Source organism: Macrotis lagotis, chromosome 4, assembly GCF_037893015.1.
Source record: "Macrotis lagotis isolate mMagLag1 chromosome 4, bilby.v1.9.chrom.fasta, whole genome shotgun sequence".
NCBI classification, from domain to species: domain Eukaryota; kingdom Metazoa; phylum Chordata; class Mammalia; order Peramelemorphia; family Peramelidae; genus Macrotis; species Macrotis lagotis.
The window spans coordinates 227,386,129-227,406,017 of record NC_133661.1 but is presented as its reverse complement, the minus strand read 5'-3'; the positions used below and the strand labels follow the sequence as shown (position 1 = coordinate 227,406,017).

The 19,889-nt window shown below is 37.9% G+C and overlaps 2 protein-coding genes across 2 annotated transcripts in view; one reads left to right on the top strand and one right to left on the bottom strand.

Annotated features, from left to right (window-relative positions):
* Positions 1-19,889, top strand: part of KCNK13 (potassium two pore domain channel subfamily K member 13) — a 205,563-nt gene that overhangs the window by 152,964 nt on the left and 32,710 nt on the right. The gene's annotated exons all lie outside the window — the stretch shown is intronic.
* On the bottom strand, positions 8,346-13,851 carry LOC141522254 (zinc-alpha-2-glycoprotein-like). The gene is made up of 4 exons (XM_074235521.1): positions 13,691-13,851; positions 11,646-11,888; positions 10,164-10,439; positions 8,346-8,588 (listed from the first exon to the last, which is right to left on the bottom strand). Exons 1-3 carry the CDS (start codon positions 13,773-13,775, stop codon positions 10,174-10,176), a joined length of 594 nt encoding a protein of 197 aa, XP_074091622.1. The 5' UTR covers positions 13,776-13,851; the 3' UTR covers positions 8,346-8,588; positions 10,164-10,173.

Genomic DNA, 19,889 nt, shown 5'->3' with positions numbered 1-19,889 from the left:
GGAATTAAGCAAAGAAGAAACAGCTGGATGATAATAGCAAAGAGGATAGCCAAGTTAAGCAAAGAAGAAACAGCTGGAGGAGAATAGCAAAGAATTTAGTTAAGTTAAAGAAAGTGAGTTTTTAAGAAGGTAGGATCCAACCACATGGATTTGGAACCACAAGGGTTCAACAGCATGGAGCTGGGATACCATGGATTTAGCCTAGAGAAAGGAAGGGGGAAAGAAACAGGAAGCCCAGACAAGTCACATCAGAAAAGGAGAGCAAACCTAGCTTAAATATATTTTTGTGGTAGGGGAACAGGGAAGCATTTAAGGAATGGATAACACCTGGTGTATGTGTGGTAGCATCTGCTGTATATACGCCAATGGTGGGGGCTTAATCAATACCTGGTGTATAAACATTTACTGCACATGAATGGTGTCAGCTGCCCCCGACCCCAGGATGGTGACCATACTGTGGCTCCCTATGGTCTAGTGTTCAGGATTAAAGACACAGAACAGTACAAAAAAACTGTAAGATTTGTTTCCAATACAAAAGAGTTACAACAGTTCCCTGGGCCCAAAATTCCCCTGCTTCAAGTGGAAGTGGTTATAATAAAGGGCCTTCCAGCTTCTTTTTTCCTACCCTGGTTGATAGGATGATGGAACTCCATCTTTAAGAACCTCTCAATCCCTAATTTCTTGTTCCTCATCCTAGTCTACTCTCAAGTAAATTCTCATGCTCTATCAACACCCCCCCCCAAACCGTTAATCTTTAACTACAGTTATCCACTGATAAGTGTCATCTCCATTGGCCTAGGTAGCCATGAACCTCAAAACTTCCATTAAAAGAAGGAACTGACTTCAGACATTTCTCACCTGGCTGCTTTACTCTGGGATTTCTCTAACTTTCCATCTTCTCTTCCAAATTCAGCCCTTTTGTTAGGTACCAGCCTTTTCTGTTTCCTTTTGTATGTTAGTTTTTTCCCATTCAATTGTAAGTAGGGACTCTCTTTTTTATTTGTATCTTCAGTACCTGGTTCATAGGAACATTTTAATAAATGTTTATTGATTATTATTTACTATTTAGTAGCTTCACATAATCATTGGCACACACACAGCAAAACAGAGAGAATAGACCTTCAGATCAGGAGCCCTGTGTTTGAACCTTACTTTGGACACTTAATAGCTGGGTGGTCAGAGCAAGCAAGTCATTTGATCTCTATGAATCTCAGTTTCTTTATCTGGAAATGGAAATTTATAGGGTTTATATGAATTACTACCTACATGCTTGCTTTGGAATTTCAAGTTTGTTCCATTGTAATTGATTTTTATTAGAAAACATTTTGAGAGTAAGGTGAATTTTGGTTTGCTTTTGCTTTATTTCTTCATTGAGAATCAGTGAAAATTTAAAAAACTGCCATTTCACAATTATACACAAGCTACAACCCTTTCAATGCCCACATCCATGAGCAAACTTCAGGTCTTTTTTCAAAGTGTCATATTTCTAATATATCTTTTTTACTATATTAGGAGCTAGACGCTTGGGAATTTGGTCACCTTCTAACATGGCCTCCAGCTCTAGGTTGTCCAATTTGCTAAAGAGTTATTGGCCCTGGAGCATAGACTGAAGAGCAACCTGAGACCTTGAATACTGCTACTATTTATTGTAGTTTTTATGTATTCCTTAATCATTTGACATGTATAAAATTGTGCTACCACTTTTATTAAGTTGTCTGTTTTTATTATTCTTTATATGTCACTGATAGACTTTTTGGCTATAGTTCCCCTAACCTCATCTTCCCCCATGGTTTTGGAGGAATGTATATATTTGATAGAATTACTATGAGGAAATAATTTTGCAAACCAAAAGAAATCATGCTAACTAAATATATTTTTAGTGTCCAAATGTAAGATTATAAGAATTGTTCTTAGGTTCTCTTATGGGGTCACAAGAGAAACATGGAATTTGTCCTCCATGATATCAGACTCAGAAGATTTAACTTTTATCTCATATTCTCCATCTTCCCTATATCTCTGTTTTTGTGCATTTCTGAACTTAAAGGTGATACCTCATAAGAATGGGAATGAGAGCTCTAGACTTCTTTCTCCCAACTCCTGCCCTACAATATTATAGCCATATACTTTTTGGGAGGTGGCACAGTGACCATTCTAGAGGAGAAATGATTAGAACAGGAATATCAAATGAAGGAAAGGGGGATATTTACTCCAAAGGAGATAAAACTCAGTCCAGACATACTGTTTTCAAATATCTAATAAAGGATGTAATGTGGAAGAGGGAAATGACTCATTCTCTGTGACTTCAGAGAACAGAACCATGGTTAGAGGTTAGCATTCAGATACAAGTTATAGAGTGGCAGATTTCAAATGCAATTCTCCATCTGCCCCAACAAGAGCCATCCAGAAATGTAATGGGGAGCCTCAGCAGACAATAAGTTCTTTCTCTAATTATAGACCTTACAAGACAAGACTGTAGAGAGAAATCATGCTTCAGTTTGAGGTTAAAATTAAGCTAAAAGATCTTTGAGTTTTCTTCCATTTGTGTGAATTTGGAGGTCAGTATATTCAAAAATACTTGATAGAGAAGATGGGGAAGATAAAATCATTGTGGTCCTTTTCATGAGCTATGTGTTGACTGGAGATAACTAAGGTCTAGAGCTAGGAGTTATTGGATATGTGACCCTGGGTGATTCACTTAACTCTTTATCAGGGCTAGAATATTAGGAGTTGCAGAACAATCTGCATTATTACAACAAATTTCATTGCTGGGACTGCTTTATACCAATGATATCAGAAATCTGTATGCATATACAAACATGATGCATGACTTTTATTTAGTTTTATAAGGTATTTAGTTGTGCAGCTTATTGTTGCTTGTTTCATATTGTAAATTCTGACACAAAAGAATCTGTGTCTCTACAATTCTCTTTGCTGAAAATCCAATGATAACTAATGTAAAAATGATGGTGGTGGTCATGGTGGTGGTCATGCTAATTAAGATCTTCACAACTTCATATCTTCTCTTCTTGGTTGGAATAAAAATAGAATTCCCCCTCAGTCTTGGCTACCTGATGAAACATGGTAATTACCCAAGTAATTCATTTACTTATATTATTCTTCTATGTTTCTCTTCCTCTCCCCCAGGTCTTCATCTGAGAAGTTGACAATGATTATTCCCTACTTTTCTAGTGGGTCCTAGCTTCTCAACTTCACCTACAACATCCCACCCACCACCAACTTCTTCCAGACTTCTTCTTTCCTAATATTCTTCCATCTCACAGTTTGCTTTACCTATTTCATCCCAAGTCAGGATTTATAGCCTGTAAGATTGATTGTTTCCAATAAGTTGTGGCCTCTTCTCAACATTCCCTTATCCTTTATACCTCTCCTCTTTACATATTTTACCACTAATTCATAAGCAAATTCTTTTGAATCTCTACTAATGTCAATATTCTTCTGCACACTATAGGGAGGGCAGGCAAAGGTAAGATGTGATCCAAGCCCTTATATTCAGGAAATATTCAGGAAAAAAAATGTATTTCTAAATGAAGTGATTCTTGATCATAAAAATGAAAGAAGACCGGAAAAGGGAGAGTTCAGATAGCATTTGAACATGTTTTAGAAAATAGAAATGCTTTAGATAAGTAAAAGAAAGTGATGGTATTCTAGATATGAGAAACAGCACTAATCAAAAAGGAAAGAAATGAGTTTCCTGCCCTCAACCCCAGGGAGCACCAAGCACAACTTGGAAGATCAGCAGAGAGACTCTACCAGATCAAGCACAAAACCCAGGCCAGTATGACCCTCCACAGCCCTCAGTGCAGCCAAGATCCAAGGAAACAGAAGCAGGCCCACAGAACCACCCAGCTAGAGCCATCTGGCAGCTGTGCCCTGAGTGCTCAGCCCACAGAAGATAAGGGAGTGGAGGGAGACTGCCAGGGTCTGTCTTCTGTCCCTGGGACATGACTCTGGAGATTTAACCATATTCAGATCCTGGTGGCAGTCTGTGCCCCCCACCCCAGACCAGGAGAGCAGTCAGAGCCTCACACACTGAGGTACTTGCGGGGTGTCCCAATAATACTCAAAAGCTCAGGAAGCACCCCCAAACCAAGCACAGGCTGGGGAAATAAGTAAACATTAAAAAAAGAAACCTGACTATAGTCAATTACTTTGGTCCCATGGAAGACTAAAATACTCAATCTGAAGACGAGAACATCCAAGCTTCTGCATCTGAAAACTCCAAGAAATATAGAAGTTGGGCTCAGGCTATGACAGAACTCAAAAATGATTTTGAAAATCAAGTAAGGGAAGTAGAAGCAAAAATGGAAAAAGAGATAAGAGAGATGCAGGAAAAACATGAAAATGAAGTCAGTAGCTTATTTAATGACATACAAAAAAATGCTGAAGAAAATAACATATTAAAAACCCATTTAGGTCAAATGGATAAAAGAGTTCAAAAAGTTATTGAGGTGGGGCAGCTAGGTGGTGCAGTGGATAGAGCACCAGCCCAGGAGTCAGGAGTACCTAAGTTCAAATCCAGCCTCAGACACTTAGTAATTACCTAGCTTCTAGATGTCTATACTCTATTGAGTGTGTATGCTGCTTCCTCAAGTGACAAGGCACTTAACCCCATTTGCCTTGAAAAAAAAAGTTATTGAGGAGAAGAATGCTTTAAAAAGTAGAATTGACCAGATGGAAAAGGAGATAAGAAAGCTCTCTGAGGAAAACAAATCCTTCAAATGTAGAATGGAGCTAAAGGAAGCTGATGACTTTACGAGAAATCAAGACACACTAGTTCAACATCAAAAGAATGAAAAACTAGAAGAAAATGTGAACTATCTCACTGAAAAAACAACTGTTCTGGAAAACAGATCCAGGAAAAGATGATTTAAAAATTATTGGAATACCTCAAAGTCATGATCAGGAAAAGATCCTTGACCTCATTTTTTAAAGAATTTCTACAGGAAAATTGCCCTGATATCCTAGAAGCAGAGGGTAAAAGAGAAATTGAGAGAATCTGCCAATCTCCCCCAGAAAGATTCCCCCCAAAAAAACAACCTCTAGGAATATTTTAGCCAAGTTTCAGAACTTCCAAGTCAAAGAGAAAATATTATAAGCAGCCCAAAGGACACAATTCAAATATCATGGAGCTACAGTCAGAATTACCCAGGACTTAGCAGCAACTAAGGGCTTGGAATATAGTATTCCAGAAGGCAAAAGAGCTTGGAATGCAACCAAGAATCAACTAACCAGTAAAACTGAACATCCTCTTCCAGGGGAAAAGATAGACTTTCAGTGAAACAGGGGAATTTCAAATGTTCCTATTGAAACAGCCAGAGTTGAACAGAAAGTTTGATATTAAAGTACAGGACTCAGGTGAAGCATAGAGAGAGTGGTCTAGAAGGGTAAATTATGATGAACTACATGTATTCCTGCATGGAAAGATATTGATAATACTCATATGAACCTTCTCATTTAATAGAGCAGGTAGAAGGAGCATATGTAGACAGGGCATAGGAGGGACCTGAATTTGAAGGTATAATATATTGTAAAATATATTGTAAAATATATTGTAAAAATGGAGTCAATGGAGGAAATGCAAATGTACTGGGAGTAAGAGAAAGGAGAGGTGGAACAGGCTAAGATATTTCATGTAAAAGATATATGTAGACCAGGTGAAGAACCAAGGATGTCTGAGCTGGAGAAAGAAAAGAATTGATGTGCACTCTGGTTCAAAATCACCTGACAGCTGTCTCAAGTATTAGAAGGGTCATCATATAAAAGAGGGCCCATCTTTGTTTTGTGTCATTCTGGAGGACTTTGTTTTTGAAGGAGGATGGGTAGGTTGGAAACAGCTCTCAACTCAGTAAATTGGAACATGCTAAATCTTTCATTTGTCATAAAATGGACTGTTCTGCCTTCTGAAGAAATGAGCTTCTAAAGTATACAAGTTGAAACTGAATGACCACTTTTTGGCAAATGGTAGAGGCCATTTCTATGTTGACTGGAAGATTGCACCTCATTCTTCTCATGAAGAATCTGGGACTTCATAAAGTTCATAGCCCTAGGGGCCCTGTACTTCTTTCCTGTTGATGGTCTGAGAGGTTGGGCAGCCTCTGCTCCTACTGAGGAACAGGCTGGTCTCCCTCTAGAAGAAAAAAGACTTGAAAGAAAAGAGAAGAGGGGGTATTGTGGGAAAAGAGCTGCTTAACTTCTCTAAGCTTTGACTTTCTCACCTGTTAAATATAGATGGTAATATTGGGATAACTGACTGCCCAGAGTTTTGAGGTTGGTATGCTATTTCACAGAGTTCTGGGTTTAGAGCAACTGAGTTTGAATCCTGGCTTTGCTAATTAATACCTGTATAATCTCAGGCAAATCATTTTAATTCTCTAGACTTCAATTTTCTTCTCTGTGAAACAGCAATCTGAGAGGTGTGAGGTAGTACCTCAGAGAAGCTTTAATTTGCATTTCTCTAATAATTAATGATTTAGAGCATTTTTTCATATGGCTATGGATTGCTTTGATCTCCTCATCTGTAAATTGCCTTTGCATATCCTTTGACCATTTGTCAATTAGGGAATGGCTTTTTGTTTTAAAAATATGACTCAGTTCTCTGTATATTTTAGAAATGAGTCCTTTGTCAGAATCATTAATTGTAAAGATTGTTTCCCAATTTACTACTTTTCTTTTGATCTTGATTACATTGGTTTTATCTGTGCAAAAGCTTTTTAATTTAATGTAATCGAAATCATCTAATTGGTTTTTAGTGATGTTCTCCAACTCTTTTTAGTCATAAACTGTTCCCCTTTCCATAGATCTGACAGGTAGACTAGTCCTTGATCTTCTAATTTTCTTATAGTATTGTTTTTTATGTCTATGTCCTGTAACCATTTGGATCTTATCTTGGTAAAGGGTGTGAGGTGTTGGTCTAATCTAAGTTTCTTCCATACTAACTTCCAATTATCCCAGCAGTTTTTATCAAAGAGGGAGTTTTTATCCCAGTGGCCGGGCTCTTTGGGTTTATCGACATCTCTTTTTTTCTGTATTATATGGTACTGAACTCCTCAGGAGATTTCAATCCAATGGCCAAAGAGAATTTGAAGATGGAATCCACTCCCTGAAAATAATAAGCACTACAAATGGGACCTAAAATTTCAGAAAGAGCACCATCAGCTTGTATCCCAATAGCAGGTCATATGAAAAAAAAAATTCTGGTTTTAGTGTGCAGCACCAAAGCAAACTAAAGTAAATCTAATGTAAAATGAACTGCATGAACCTAAGTATGGGATCTAGAGGAAGAAGCTTTGGGTGTGATCATTCTTCTGCATTCTGCTCTATTCAGACTATATGTAGAATACTGTGTCCAGTTCTAAAATCACATTTTAGAAGGGGCAATGGCAAGCCACCAATTGGGGAATGGCAGAACAAATTATGGTATATTAATGTTATGGAGTACTACTCTTCTGTAAGAAATCAGGAGCAGTCAGACTTTAGGGAAGCATGAAAAGACTTATATGAACTGATGCTGAGTGAAGTTCGCAAAACCAAAACATTGCTCACATTAATAACACTGTGAGATGATCAACTATGATGGATGCAGCACTTCTCAGCAGTTCAGTGATCAAGACAATCTTGAGAGATCTGTTATGGAAAATACCATCCACATCCAGAGAAAAAATTTATGTAGACAATGCAAAACAAAACATATTTGTTCACTTTTAAAAACTTCTTTTATGTTTTTTTCTTTCTTATTCATGTTTTTCCCCTTAGTTCTAATTCCTCTTTCTCAATAGGACTAGTATGGAAATATGTTAAACATGGTTGTAGAAGTACAACTTTTACCAGATTATTCACTGCCATTGGGGAGGAGGTAGGAGAGAAAATGGGGGGGTCGGGCGGAGGTTGGTGGAGGAAAGATATATATATATATATATATATATATATATATATATATCATAAATTTGTCATTGGAAAAATGTTGAAAGCAACCTTTGCATTTAATTGGAAAAATAAAAAAAATTAAAGGAAAAAAAATACAGGCATTCCACTTAAAAAACAAACATATACAAAAAATTTGATTTAATAAACAAAGTACTTGGGGCGGCTAGGTGGCGTAGTGGATAAAGCACCAGCCCTGGAGTCAAGAGTACCTGGGTTCAAATTCGGTCTCAGACACTTAATAATTACCTAGCTGTGTTGCCTTGGGCAAGCCACTTAAGCCTGTTTGCCTTGCAAAACCCTAAAAAATATATTGAACTGGGCCCTCCTGAAACCCTTGGACTATTTTATACCATTGTTATCAGAAATCTGCACACATATAAACATACATGAATACACACAAATGATGCATGACTTTTATTTTATTTTATAAGATATTTAGTTTTGAAACTTAATGCTGCTTATTTCATATTCTAAGATCTGACATGGAAGAATCTGGGTCTCTGTAATTCACTTGCTGGAAATCCAATGAAAGAGAACTTAAGAATTGTGGTAGTGGTGATGGTGGTGGTCATGGTGATGAAGATCTTCACAACTTCTCTCTTCTCGGTTGGGATGAAAATAGTTTCCCCCTCAATCTTGGCAACCTTTTGAAACATGGTAATTAGCCAAGTAATTAATTTATTTATATTATTTTTTCTATTCTTTCTCCTCCTGTTCCCTGGTAACTCATCTGAGAAGCTGATAATGACAGTTCCCTACTCTCCTTACAGGTCCTAGCTTCTCAGCTTCAGCCATAACATCCCACCCATTACCAACTTCTTCTGCTTCCTTATTTATCAATATTCTTCCATCTTACAGTTCTATTTTCTATTTTATCCCAAGTCAGGATTTGTATGGTAGCTTGTAAGAGTGATTGTTTCCAACAAGTTCTGGTCCCTTACTGACATTCCTTTCACTTCTATATCTCTTCTCTTTACATACTTTATCATCAGTTCATAAGCAAATACTTTTGAGTATCTACTAATGTCAATATTCCTGTACACATTATAAGGAATGTAGGGGAAAGTAAGATATGTTTCCTGCTCTTATATTCAGGAAATATTCAGAAAAAAATGTATTTCTAAATGAAGTGATCCTGATTATAAAAATGAAAGAAGACAACAGAAAAGGAAGAGTTCCTGCGGCATTTGATACAGGTCTTGAAGAATAGAAATGTTTTAGTTAAGCAGAAGAAGTGATGATATTCTAGATATGAGAAATAATACTAATCAAAAAAAGGAAAGAACCAAGTATTTACTAAGGGCTTACTATGTATTAGCACTTTAGGAATAGTATCAGATTTGTGTTTTACATCTTCTTGGGGAGATAATTGCTATTATTATCCTCATTACAATTAAGAACACAGAGGTTAAGTGCCTTTAGCTAGGGTCACACAAGTAGCAAGTATGTTGCTTTTGTTGTTCAATTGTTTTAGTTGTGTCCAACTCCTCCTGACCCAGTTTGGATTTTCTTGGAGAAAAAAACATTTCTTTTTTTACAGATGAGATAACTGAGGCAAACAGGGTTAAGTGACTTGCCCAGGGTCACACAGCTAGTAAGTATCTGGGGATACCTTTGAATTCAGGTCTTCCTAACTCCAGACTTAATGTTCTAACTACTGTACTACCTAGCTACCCAAACTAAGTGCATGAAACTTGATTCAATCTCTACTCTTCCTGACTCCAGACCCAAAACTCTGTTGAGTTGACCACTTCTAAGCATAGCAATAGTAATAATTTTGTTTTGGGGAATGGAGCATGGGGATTCCCATCAGAAGCTAAATTAGAGCATGTCATGACATCACCTCCCTGATATCATGGTCCTCCCTCTTCAAGAATGAGGGACAACAACAATATGGTAGAGTAGTTCTCTGAGATTTGATGAATGGAGAAAGGTAGAGCAGGATGAGTCTTATAATGAAAGACTTATTTTCTGTTTCCTACACTATCTTACCTATCTGAGCCCAATAAAGAGAGACCTGGTCTCAGTGGCTTTTGACTTCAATTCCCATAGAGATGAAGAGGCCTCTGAATTCATATATTCAAGTTCTGCTATTCCCCTAGTTAGTGAAAATGGAAGAGGGAAGAAATATATTGAAACCCTCTAATGATACTATTTCCAAGTATCCCTATCCCCTAAATTGACCCAGCTATGGGGACAATAAGAAATAGATAGATTACCTGCTTTGTCCTAATTAGTTTTCTGGTGATCCCGGTATTGTTTGAGTTTCTCAATACATTCTTTTTCTAGATAGTCCTTGGTCCGATTCACAGCACCTGGGTCTTCCTCCCATTTTTTTTTTATAATCTCAGCTGTAGGAACCTTTGGGATCCAGGCTAGTATTTTTGGGTTGAACGTGATGAATGGTTTTCCATCAAAGTTAATATTCCAGAAGACACTGATGGCATCATCCTTGCAGAGTTTACAGCCAAAGTGTCCACTCAAGACATGTGAACCTGAAACATGCAAGACCCAACTATGGTGAGCTCATTGAAGTACAGCAAAATATGTTTCCAAATAAAGATAGTCCTGGGATAAATACGGATATTCTCATAAATGAAAAGGTGTTTCCTTAAAACAAACACCCAATTCTTTTCCTTTAAGGAGTTAAGTCCATGAAGAACTAGACAGGAAGCAAGATTAAAAGAGAACAGTTCTTAGGTTACTTCCTTGCCTCAGTCTAAATCTCATTGATCCATGTCTCTGTTGTTGGACTAGAGAAAAAAGAACAGTTGAACATAAGGACTGTTCGAGTAAGAGCTAGAAATGTCCTTACCATGACCTATTCCACCTGGCTCATTTACAGATGGGGGAACCTGAGGCCCATGGGAGTGCAATGATTTTCCTGAGCTTTTTAGGACAGTAAATAACAGAACCAAGATTCTACCTTAGGTTATCAGACACAATCCAGAATCCCTTCCATTTTAATGAATTGCCATAACCTGTGACTAACAATTATAAGAGCTAATCTGGCCTGCTCTTTTGTTGCCTGATATAGACAATGGGGAATACTAGCAGTGGTTGGGTGGAAAAAGGCCTAGATTGGGCGATTGGACATCATGAGTCTAGGCCCGACTTCGCCACTAACAGATCTGATTTAGATCAATGATTTAGAGATAGATGGACTATCAGAGGTCAACTGAGCTCCTAAGTGAGCATTCTTGCCACTGTCCCAGGTATTTTTCAGTTCTAACATTCCATCAGTTCTAAGGGTCAGGAGCACATCAGACAACAGTGTGGTCCCTTGTATAAGAGGTCCAAGTACCCAGTGGTGCAAGAAGAGGGCACATCTTACCTAAGCTGGTAACTAAGAAGCAAGATTTGTTCTATCCCCACTTCCTGTTTCTCTAAGAACATTTTGTCTGTTAGACTACCAGCAAAGAGAGAACAGAAAGAAGGGAAATAAAGAACAAAGTTGTGTTTTGGAATGACTCTATCTCTATCTCTCTCTAGATTCATTCTCCCCACCTTGCATGTTATGTCAGTCACTGCTCCTCCCCATTTCCTGCCTTGTCTCCTTTCCCTCTCCTCCCTTTTTTAATCCCTATATTGTTCTACTAATAAGGTATAGCCTCTGTTAGGCAGAAGCCTATGGGGGGACCCTGACCCCCTTCCTAGTCATTAGGGTTCTGGGTCCCTGTCCTATTTACCTGTCTACTCACCATTGACATCTTTATCATAGGCCATGATTTCTTCCAGATTCTCCATTGCAAATATTCCTCTTGCTTCCTGGACCTGACTTTCCTTGTTCCAGTCTTCCACATCAACCCATTCTGGTTCAGGCACTGCCTTTGAGGTATTGCTACTGAATTTGTAGACAAGTTGTTTATTGAAGTAGGCTTCATTTGTGAATAAAGGTATGGGTTTTGACTGAGCATAATCCTTATATGTCAGAGAATAACACCCTGAGAAAAGCAATAGAGAACTGGATGAGACATTTTAATTCTAATCTCTCAAGCAAGGTCTACTTATTTGGGTGACGGAGGAGAAGTAGGTTAGAAAATAGGTTAGGGGGGTGGCTAGGTGGCACAATGGATAAAGCACTGGCCCTGGAGTCAGGAGTACCTGGTTTCAAATCCAGTCTCAGACACTTAATAATTACCTAGCTGTGTGGCCTTGGGCAAGCCACTTAACCCCATTTGCCTTAAAAGAAAAAAGAAAGAAAGAAAATAGGTTAGAAAATAGGCTAGAAAGGAGATACCAGGATCAATAGCTACCCATTGAAAATACTTCTCCTGGTTCCTTCCTCTTTTATCTGTCTCTCACCCAGGAGCTTGGACACCAAATGATCTCAGTCCTATGTTACATTTGGAGTATGCCAAGCATTTTAGTCTAGCTACAAATAATAAATGAATGAAAGAACCAGTGAGCCAAAATTATTTTATTAAATCCTTAATATTTACCAGTGCTATACTGTTTTGAAGATAGACACAGAAAGAAAAGTTAGTCCCAGATCTCAAGGATCTCACATGCTAAGGGAAGGACAATGCACAATAGGATTGTTCAAAGGAGGATGTCCAAGATGAAAAAATAACTCAGAATTGTCATTCAGACCAATTGAAGGAACCAGGGATGTCTGAGATGGAGAAAGGAAGGAACTGATGTTTGTTTTGGTTCAAAGACACACTATAGTGGTCTCAAATGTTAGAAGGGTCTGTGTTACTGGAAGATTTTGTTTTTGAAGGAGGATCATTGGTTTGGAGGAAACTCTCAATTCAATAAAAAAGAACCTGCTAAATCTTTGATTTGTCATAAAATGGACTGTGATGCCCTCCAAAGTAGTGAGCTTCTAAAGTATACAAGTTGAAACTGAATGACCATTTTGGCAAATGGTAGAGGCCATTTCTATATTGACTGGAAGATTTCACCTCTTTCTTCTCATGAAGAATCTGGGACTTCATAAAGTTCATAGCCCTAGGGGCCCTATCCCAACTCTGAGCCCAGTAGCCCCATGATGTTTCTTTCCTTTTAGTAGTCTGAAGGGTTGGACAGCCTCTGCTTCTACTGGAGGAACAGACTGATCTCAATTTAGAAGAAAAAGACTTGAAAGAACAGAGAGGCAGGGGGCATTATGGGAAAGGAGTCACTTAACCTCTCTAGGTGGCTTTCTGACCTATAAAATGCATATGGTAATAATGAAATAAGCAACTGCCCAGGGTTCTGAGGATAGTATGCTATTTCACAATGAGTCCTGAGTTTAGAGCAACAGAGTTTGAATCCTGGCTTAGCTTATCAATGCCTGTGTAACTTTTTAATTCTTTAGACCTCAATTTCCTCCTCTGTGAAACAGCGATTATATGATTTGCTCTACTTCCTTCAGGCTGCTCTAAGCAAACTTCTTTGCAAACTAAAAAATTGTGCATTATAAATTTAAAATATTATTAATGTACAGAGGTAGCAACATAAGAATTGCTTTCCTGGGTCACTCTAAGTATTCTCCCACTCTGATTATATCTCTGACAGGGTTACCAAGGGACAAGGAGCTAGAATTTATCTTAGAGACCATATAGTTCACTCTCCCCCTGCCCCCATTTTCCCAAATTGGTCCATAGAGATCAAATCACTTACCAAAGGTTACACAGGGAATAGGTAAAACTTGAATTAGAACCAAGATTCTCTGACATTAAATCTAGTCATTTGCTCTCTACCTTCTAATTTCACCCCATCTCTCACCTTCCAAAACAGACATCCTATTTGCTCTACGCACCTTGTCTTGGTTGATTTGTCCCATGTCCAACAACTGTGGTCCCTGAAAACAGTAGCAGGAAGAAAACAATCTTTAGGGACCCCATAATTCCAAATTCAGCACGCAAGTCAGGTCAAATTCAGTTGAAATAGGATGGATGTTGTGAGAGTTCTCTTTTCCCCTCTATATATGCTACTGAGTCCGCCTCAGAACATGTCAATCCAATGACCCATGAAAATTTCAAGTTGCAATCCACCCTCTGAATATGACAAACAAAACAAATGAAACCTGAAATTCCAGAAAGAGCAGCAATAGGATATGTCCCAAGAGTAATTCATATGAAAAATATGTTGGGTGTCAACATACAGTAAATTCAGGATGAGACAATGCAGTTGGTCATGATAACCAAAGCAAATTAAACCCAATATAACATGAACTACATGAACATAAAAGTATGGGATCTAGAGGAAGGAACTTAGGTTGTGATCATTCTTCTGAATTCTGCTCTATTCAGACCATATATAGAATAGTGTGCAGTTCTAAAGACACATTTTTAGAAGGGCAATGGCAAGGTGGAATGATTCCAGTCAAGGAGAAACAGGATGGTGAGCAGATTAGAAGCCAAAAAGGTCAATTGAAAGAACAGGATATATTTATTCTAATGATTAGATTCAGGAAGGTCACACTGAATCTCTTCAAATACCTAGAGTGTTTTCACACAGAATACAGAATAGACTTCTTCTCTGGCTACAGAGGACAGAAGTAGGATCACAATTATGTCTCCAGACATAGTGGGGAGCACATTTCAAATGGAACTTCCTACTAAGGAGAGCCCTTCAGAAGTTGAATGAACTGCCTCAATGAGTTCTCTCTCTGCTAAAGAAGAGGCTGTACAGTGAATTCATACTTAAGATCTGAGAATGAAGTTTCCTCCATCTCTGAAAATCTGTGACTATGGGGCAGAGCATCCAAACACATTTTCTAGAGTATTTTGGGTAAGTGGGCATAAGTGAGACCACAATTCAGGGCTGGGTATTGATTGGAAGATGACTAGTCCTAAGAGTTAGGAACATGTATAAAGTGTTGGTGTAGCAATTGTCAGGGTGTCCCAACCTAAGATGCTAAGTTATGCTGGGGTAGGGATAAGTGTAGTATAGGAAATTGTGTTTTTGATCAATGTAAGTGTAGGGAATAGGGAGCAATACATTAACTCCTCTAGTTCACCAACTTGCTGATTTCCCCCAAGGAGTTAAATTAATTGACTTTTCCCTTTTGGGGAGATGTGGAAATCAATTCTTTGGAACCTTTGTAGAGGGAGAAAAATTCAGACTTCTGACTATAACTGAAATGAAAACACATATTCATTGAAGGCCCTAAAATTTTTCCTTCTGATGGATAGACCAATTAATGAAATGTACTCTAAATAGAAATAACTTAAACCACATGACTCCCTATTTGGATAACTTGGAAAGCACTTCCTGGTGTCTTGATTTTAGCCACAAGGTGTTAAAACTAATATTTAGCACTTCAGTCACAAGTGACTAACTCTCAATCTCCTCACATGACCACTTTCATAATATTGATAAAGATTTAAGAAATTGTTATTTTTAACTAAGGAGTTTTGCCTTGAGGAAATAATCAGTGACTTCAGGAGCTGGAATGTTATTTTAAATTTAAGAAGTTTCCTTGTTCTAATAGCCTGGTCTTGGCGCAGGCTGTAAATGATCAAGAAAAGTTCATGTATAGTGGATAGAACACTGACTGGGACCCAGGAAGAATCATCTTCCTGAATTCAAATCTGGCCTCAGATACTAACTAGATGTGTGATTATGGGCAAGTCACTTAACCTTGTTTGCTTCAGTTTCCTCATCTATAAAATGAATTGGATGAAGGAAATAGCAAACTATTCTAGTATCTTTGCTAAGAAAACCTCAATGGCAGAGTTGATCACAACTGAACAATAAGTCTGTCACTAATATGGTGAGCTTTTTGGGGGTGATGTGGTATGGACTCCAGCATGTTTAGGGAGAGCTGAACAGGTCTGACTTGGAATCAGAACAAAGCAAAACATCCATCTCAATAAGCAGTTTTGTTTTCCTATGAGAAGCTTCTGCATTTTCATCATGATGGGTACCAATCCATGCAGCCAAGATTAGAAGTAATGAAGAAAACAGAGAAACAATTTTCAGTTAGTGTTTCTGTTAAAAAAAATCATTTCTAAATATATAGAGATTTGAACAAAATCTATAAGACCACAAGTCATTCTCCAATTGATAAATGATCAAAGGATATGAATAAGCATTTTTCAGATGAAATTAATGCTATTCATAGTCATATGAAAAAGTACTTCATTATTATTAAGGGATTATTGATTAGAAAAATGCAAATTAAAACAACTTGGAGGTACCACCTCACACTTATCAGATTGCCTAAGATGACAAAAAAAAGAAAATGATCAATGTTGGAAGGGATGGGGGGAAATTGGGATATTAATACTCTGTTGGTTTGAGTTGTGAGCTGATCCAATCATTCTGCTCTCTGCTGAAGAGCAATTTGCAACTCTACTCAAGGGCAATAAAAATGTGTATACCCTTTGATCCAGCCATCCCACTACTGGGTCTATATCCCAAAGACATCACAAAAAATAGGAAAAGTTCCATATGTTCAAAAATATTTTATAGTAGTTCTTTTTTGTAGTGGCAAAGAACCAGACACTAAAGGAATGTAAGAAATTTCTGTAAGAAATCATGAGTAGTTGGACTTTAGAGAAACATGGAAAACCTTGTATGAACTGTTGCTGAATGAAGTGAGCAGAACCAAGAGAACATAGTTCACATTAACAACATTGTGAGATGATCAACTATGATGAATGCAGCACCTCTCAGCAATTCAGTGATCAATGACAATTCTAAAAGACTTGGGATCAAAAATTCCTTCCAAATCCTGAGGAAAAAAAATCTGAATGCAGAGCAAAGCATCTTCTGCTCACTTTTTAAAACTTCTTTTATGTTTTTTCTTTCTCAAGGTTTTTTTCCCTTCAAAGGGGAGAATAGGGCAGCCAGATGACCGAGTGGATAGAGCACTAGACTTGGAGTCAGGAAGAATCCTCTTTCTGAGTTCAAATCTGGTCTTTGATACTTAGTAGATGTTTGGCCAGGAGAAAGTCACTGAATCCTTTTTGCCTCATGTCCTCATCTATAAAATGAGTTGGAGAAAGAAATGGCAAGCTACTTCAATATCATTGCCAAGAAAATCCCAAATGAGATCTTGAAAAGTTGGATACAACTGAACAACAGCAGTAACAAAGGAGAGAATTAATAATAATAAAAGGTAATAATACCTAGAATTTATATCATATTTTAAAAGTTGCAGAACACTTTTCATATGTTATCTCATTTGAGTCTCATAATAACCTTGTGAAATATTATTATTCCCATTTTACAGAAGAAGAAAAATAAGTAGAGAGAGGTTAGATTACTTATGCAGGGTCACACTCAAAACTGTCACATGTATATCAGCAGAAGGATTTGGACGTATTTAACCTGAAGAAAAAGAGGAATAGATATGAATTTTGATGTGGGACTTCTGGCCAAGATGGCAGAGAGAAGCTAGGCACTGTCATAAGGTCTTCTGGCTTTCCCTCAGAACTAATATGAACCAAGCCTCTTAATAGAATTTAGATTCACAAAACCCAGAGAACCAAGGAAATGAGTATCTACCAATAAGGTCTGTCTCAGGGGAGCACAGGTAAGCTGGGGGCAGAGATCAGAGAGCCAGCAGAGGGGTGGCAGGGTGAGACCCAGGGACCAACCTGAGAATAGTAGCATAAGTTTTGGCTATGTGAGCAGCAGGTGGGAGAGTTCCAGCACAGTGGAAAGAGAGCTCCAGCTTGTGACTAGACATCAATCCGGTCAGCTCAGCTAGTCTGCCATATTTTCAGCAAAGTCCCTATGTTTCCAGTTAAGTCCCCGCCCCCACATTCCTGTGGGAGAAAGTGACTCTTCCTAGCTCTGAGTGAGGATTAAGGAGATTATATAACCCGAGGGTCCAGCCCACATTGTTCGAGGATAACTGAGATCCTGCTGCACTCTTCACTTTCCCAGGCCTAAGGAGTGGGCCACTAATCAAGATTACAGACACTCCAGAAAAAACATTTAACATTCCCTACTGTCAGCCCATCAAGTGAGCAAAGCCTCTATGGATTTCAACACCAAAGATCTGAGAAACAGCCCCTCCCACAACACAAGATCTTAAGAAAATGAAGAAAAGCCAGCAGAAAGGGGGGTCCATTGAAAGTTACCTTGAAGACAAAGATCCTAACTCAGAGAGATCTAGAACTCCTGAGGAGAATATAAATTGGTCTCCAGCCCAGAAAGACTTCTTAGAAGAAATCAAGAAGGAGTTTAAAAATCAATTGGAAAAATAAATGCAAGAGAAAATGAACACTCTGCAAGGGAAAATTATCATCTTGCAACAAGAAAATGAAAATGCAATTGGACCAATGCAAAAAAAAAATAATTCTCTCAAAACCACAATTGGGCAAATGCAAAACTCCTTCAAAAATAGAATTGACTAATTAGAAAAGGAGTTGCAAAAGGTAAATGAAGAAAACTATTCTTTTAAAAAAAGATTGGAATCTGTGGAAACTAATGACTTCATAAGTCAATAAGAATCTGTTAATAAAAACAAAAAAAATGAAAAAATAGAAGAAAATGTAAAATGCTTCATCCAGCAAAACTGACTTAGAGAATAGATACAAGAGAGACAACTTAAGAATCACTGGGCTTCCTGAAAACATTGAGGAGAAAAAAAATTGATACTTCAGGATATAGTCATAGAGAATTACCCTGATATCATGGAACAAGAGGTCAAAATAGTTATTGAAAGAATACATCAACCCCCTCCTGAAAGAGACCCCAAAATGGAAACACAAAAGAATATTATGGTCCGATTTCAGAACTATCAGATAAAAGAGAAAATCCTTCAAGCAACCAGAAAGAAATGATTTAGATATCAAGGAGCCACAGTAAGGATTACACAAGACCTGGCTGCATCAAAATTAAGATGTCAAAAGGCCTGGAATCTGATATTCCATAGAACAAAGGAACTTGGAATGCATCCAAGAATTCACTATCGAGCAAAACTGAGCCTTCTTTTCTAAGGTAAAAGATAGACATTTAATGAAATAGGAGACTTCTGACTTTTCTGATGAAAAGACCAGAGCTAAATAGAAAATTTGGATTTCAAACAGGAAACTTGAGAGATACATGAAAAAGTAAAAAATGGAAAAGAAAAAAAGCTGTTATCCAATAAGATGAAACTGGCTATATCCCCACCTGGGAGAAAGATTCTCATAACCCTTGAGAATTGTAAGTCTATTGGTGAGAATATACTTAGCCAGAAGTAATGGACTTATTGGTGACTCTGATAGAATGATTTAAAAATATCTTCCTAGAAAGGGGGACAGCAAAGAGAAGGGGGGATGAAGGAGACTGAATGGGGTAAATTACATTACATGAAGTGGTACAAAGGACCTTTTGCAATAAAGGGGAAGAAGGAAGAAGATGAGCACTGCCTGAATCTTACTCTCATCAGATTTGGCTCAAAGAAGGATTAACATACACTCAATTAAGTTTAGAAACTTATCTTACCTTTCAAGTATTAAGAGGGGAAGGGGGAGAGGGAGGGAAAGAGGAACTGACAGAAGGAAGGGAAGGAAGAAGGGGCAAAGGGAAAGGGGAAAGAAAGGGGAAGAAGGTTGATATAAGAGGAGGTGGTATTCAGAAGCAAAATACTGAGGAATATGGATAAGGTTAAAAAAGGGGGGGAATACAAACAGAGGGAAGATAATATGGATGGCAATAAAGATATAGTAATTATAACTTTGAATGTGAATGGGATGAACTCTCCCATAAAATGTAAATGAATAGTAGAGTGGATTAAAAACTAGAATCCTACAATATGCTGCTTACAAGAAACTTATCTGAAGGAGAAACATACATACAGAGTGAAGGTAAAATGTTGGAGCAGAATATATTATGCTTCAGATGAAGTGAAAAAGGCAAGAGTAGCAATAATCTCAGACAAAGCAGCTGTAAAAATATATCATTAAAAGAGATAAGAGGGGCAGCTAGGTTGTACAGTGGATAGAGCACCGGCCCTGGAGTCAGGAGTACCTGAGTTCAAATCCAGCCTCAGGCACTTAATAATTGCCTAGCTG

Excerpts from the sequence above, each read along its gene's own strand:
- LOC141522254 (XM_074235521.1), bottom strand. The coding sequence starts at position 13,775 with ATGGGGTCCCTAAAGATTGTTTTCTTCCTGCTACTGTTTTCAGGGACC. Across the intron at positions 11,889-13,690 it reads GACAAATCAACCAAGACAAG|GGTGTTATTCTCTGACATAT; the intron begins GTGCGTAGAGCA and ends TGCTTTTCTCAG. Across the intron at positions 10,440-11,645 it reads CTATGATAAAGATGTCAATG|GTTCACATGTCTTGAGTGGA; the intron begins GTGAGTAGACAG and ends TGCATGTTTCAG.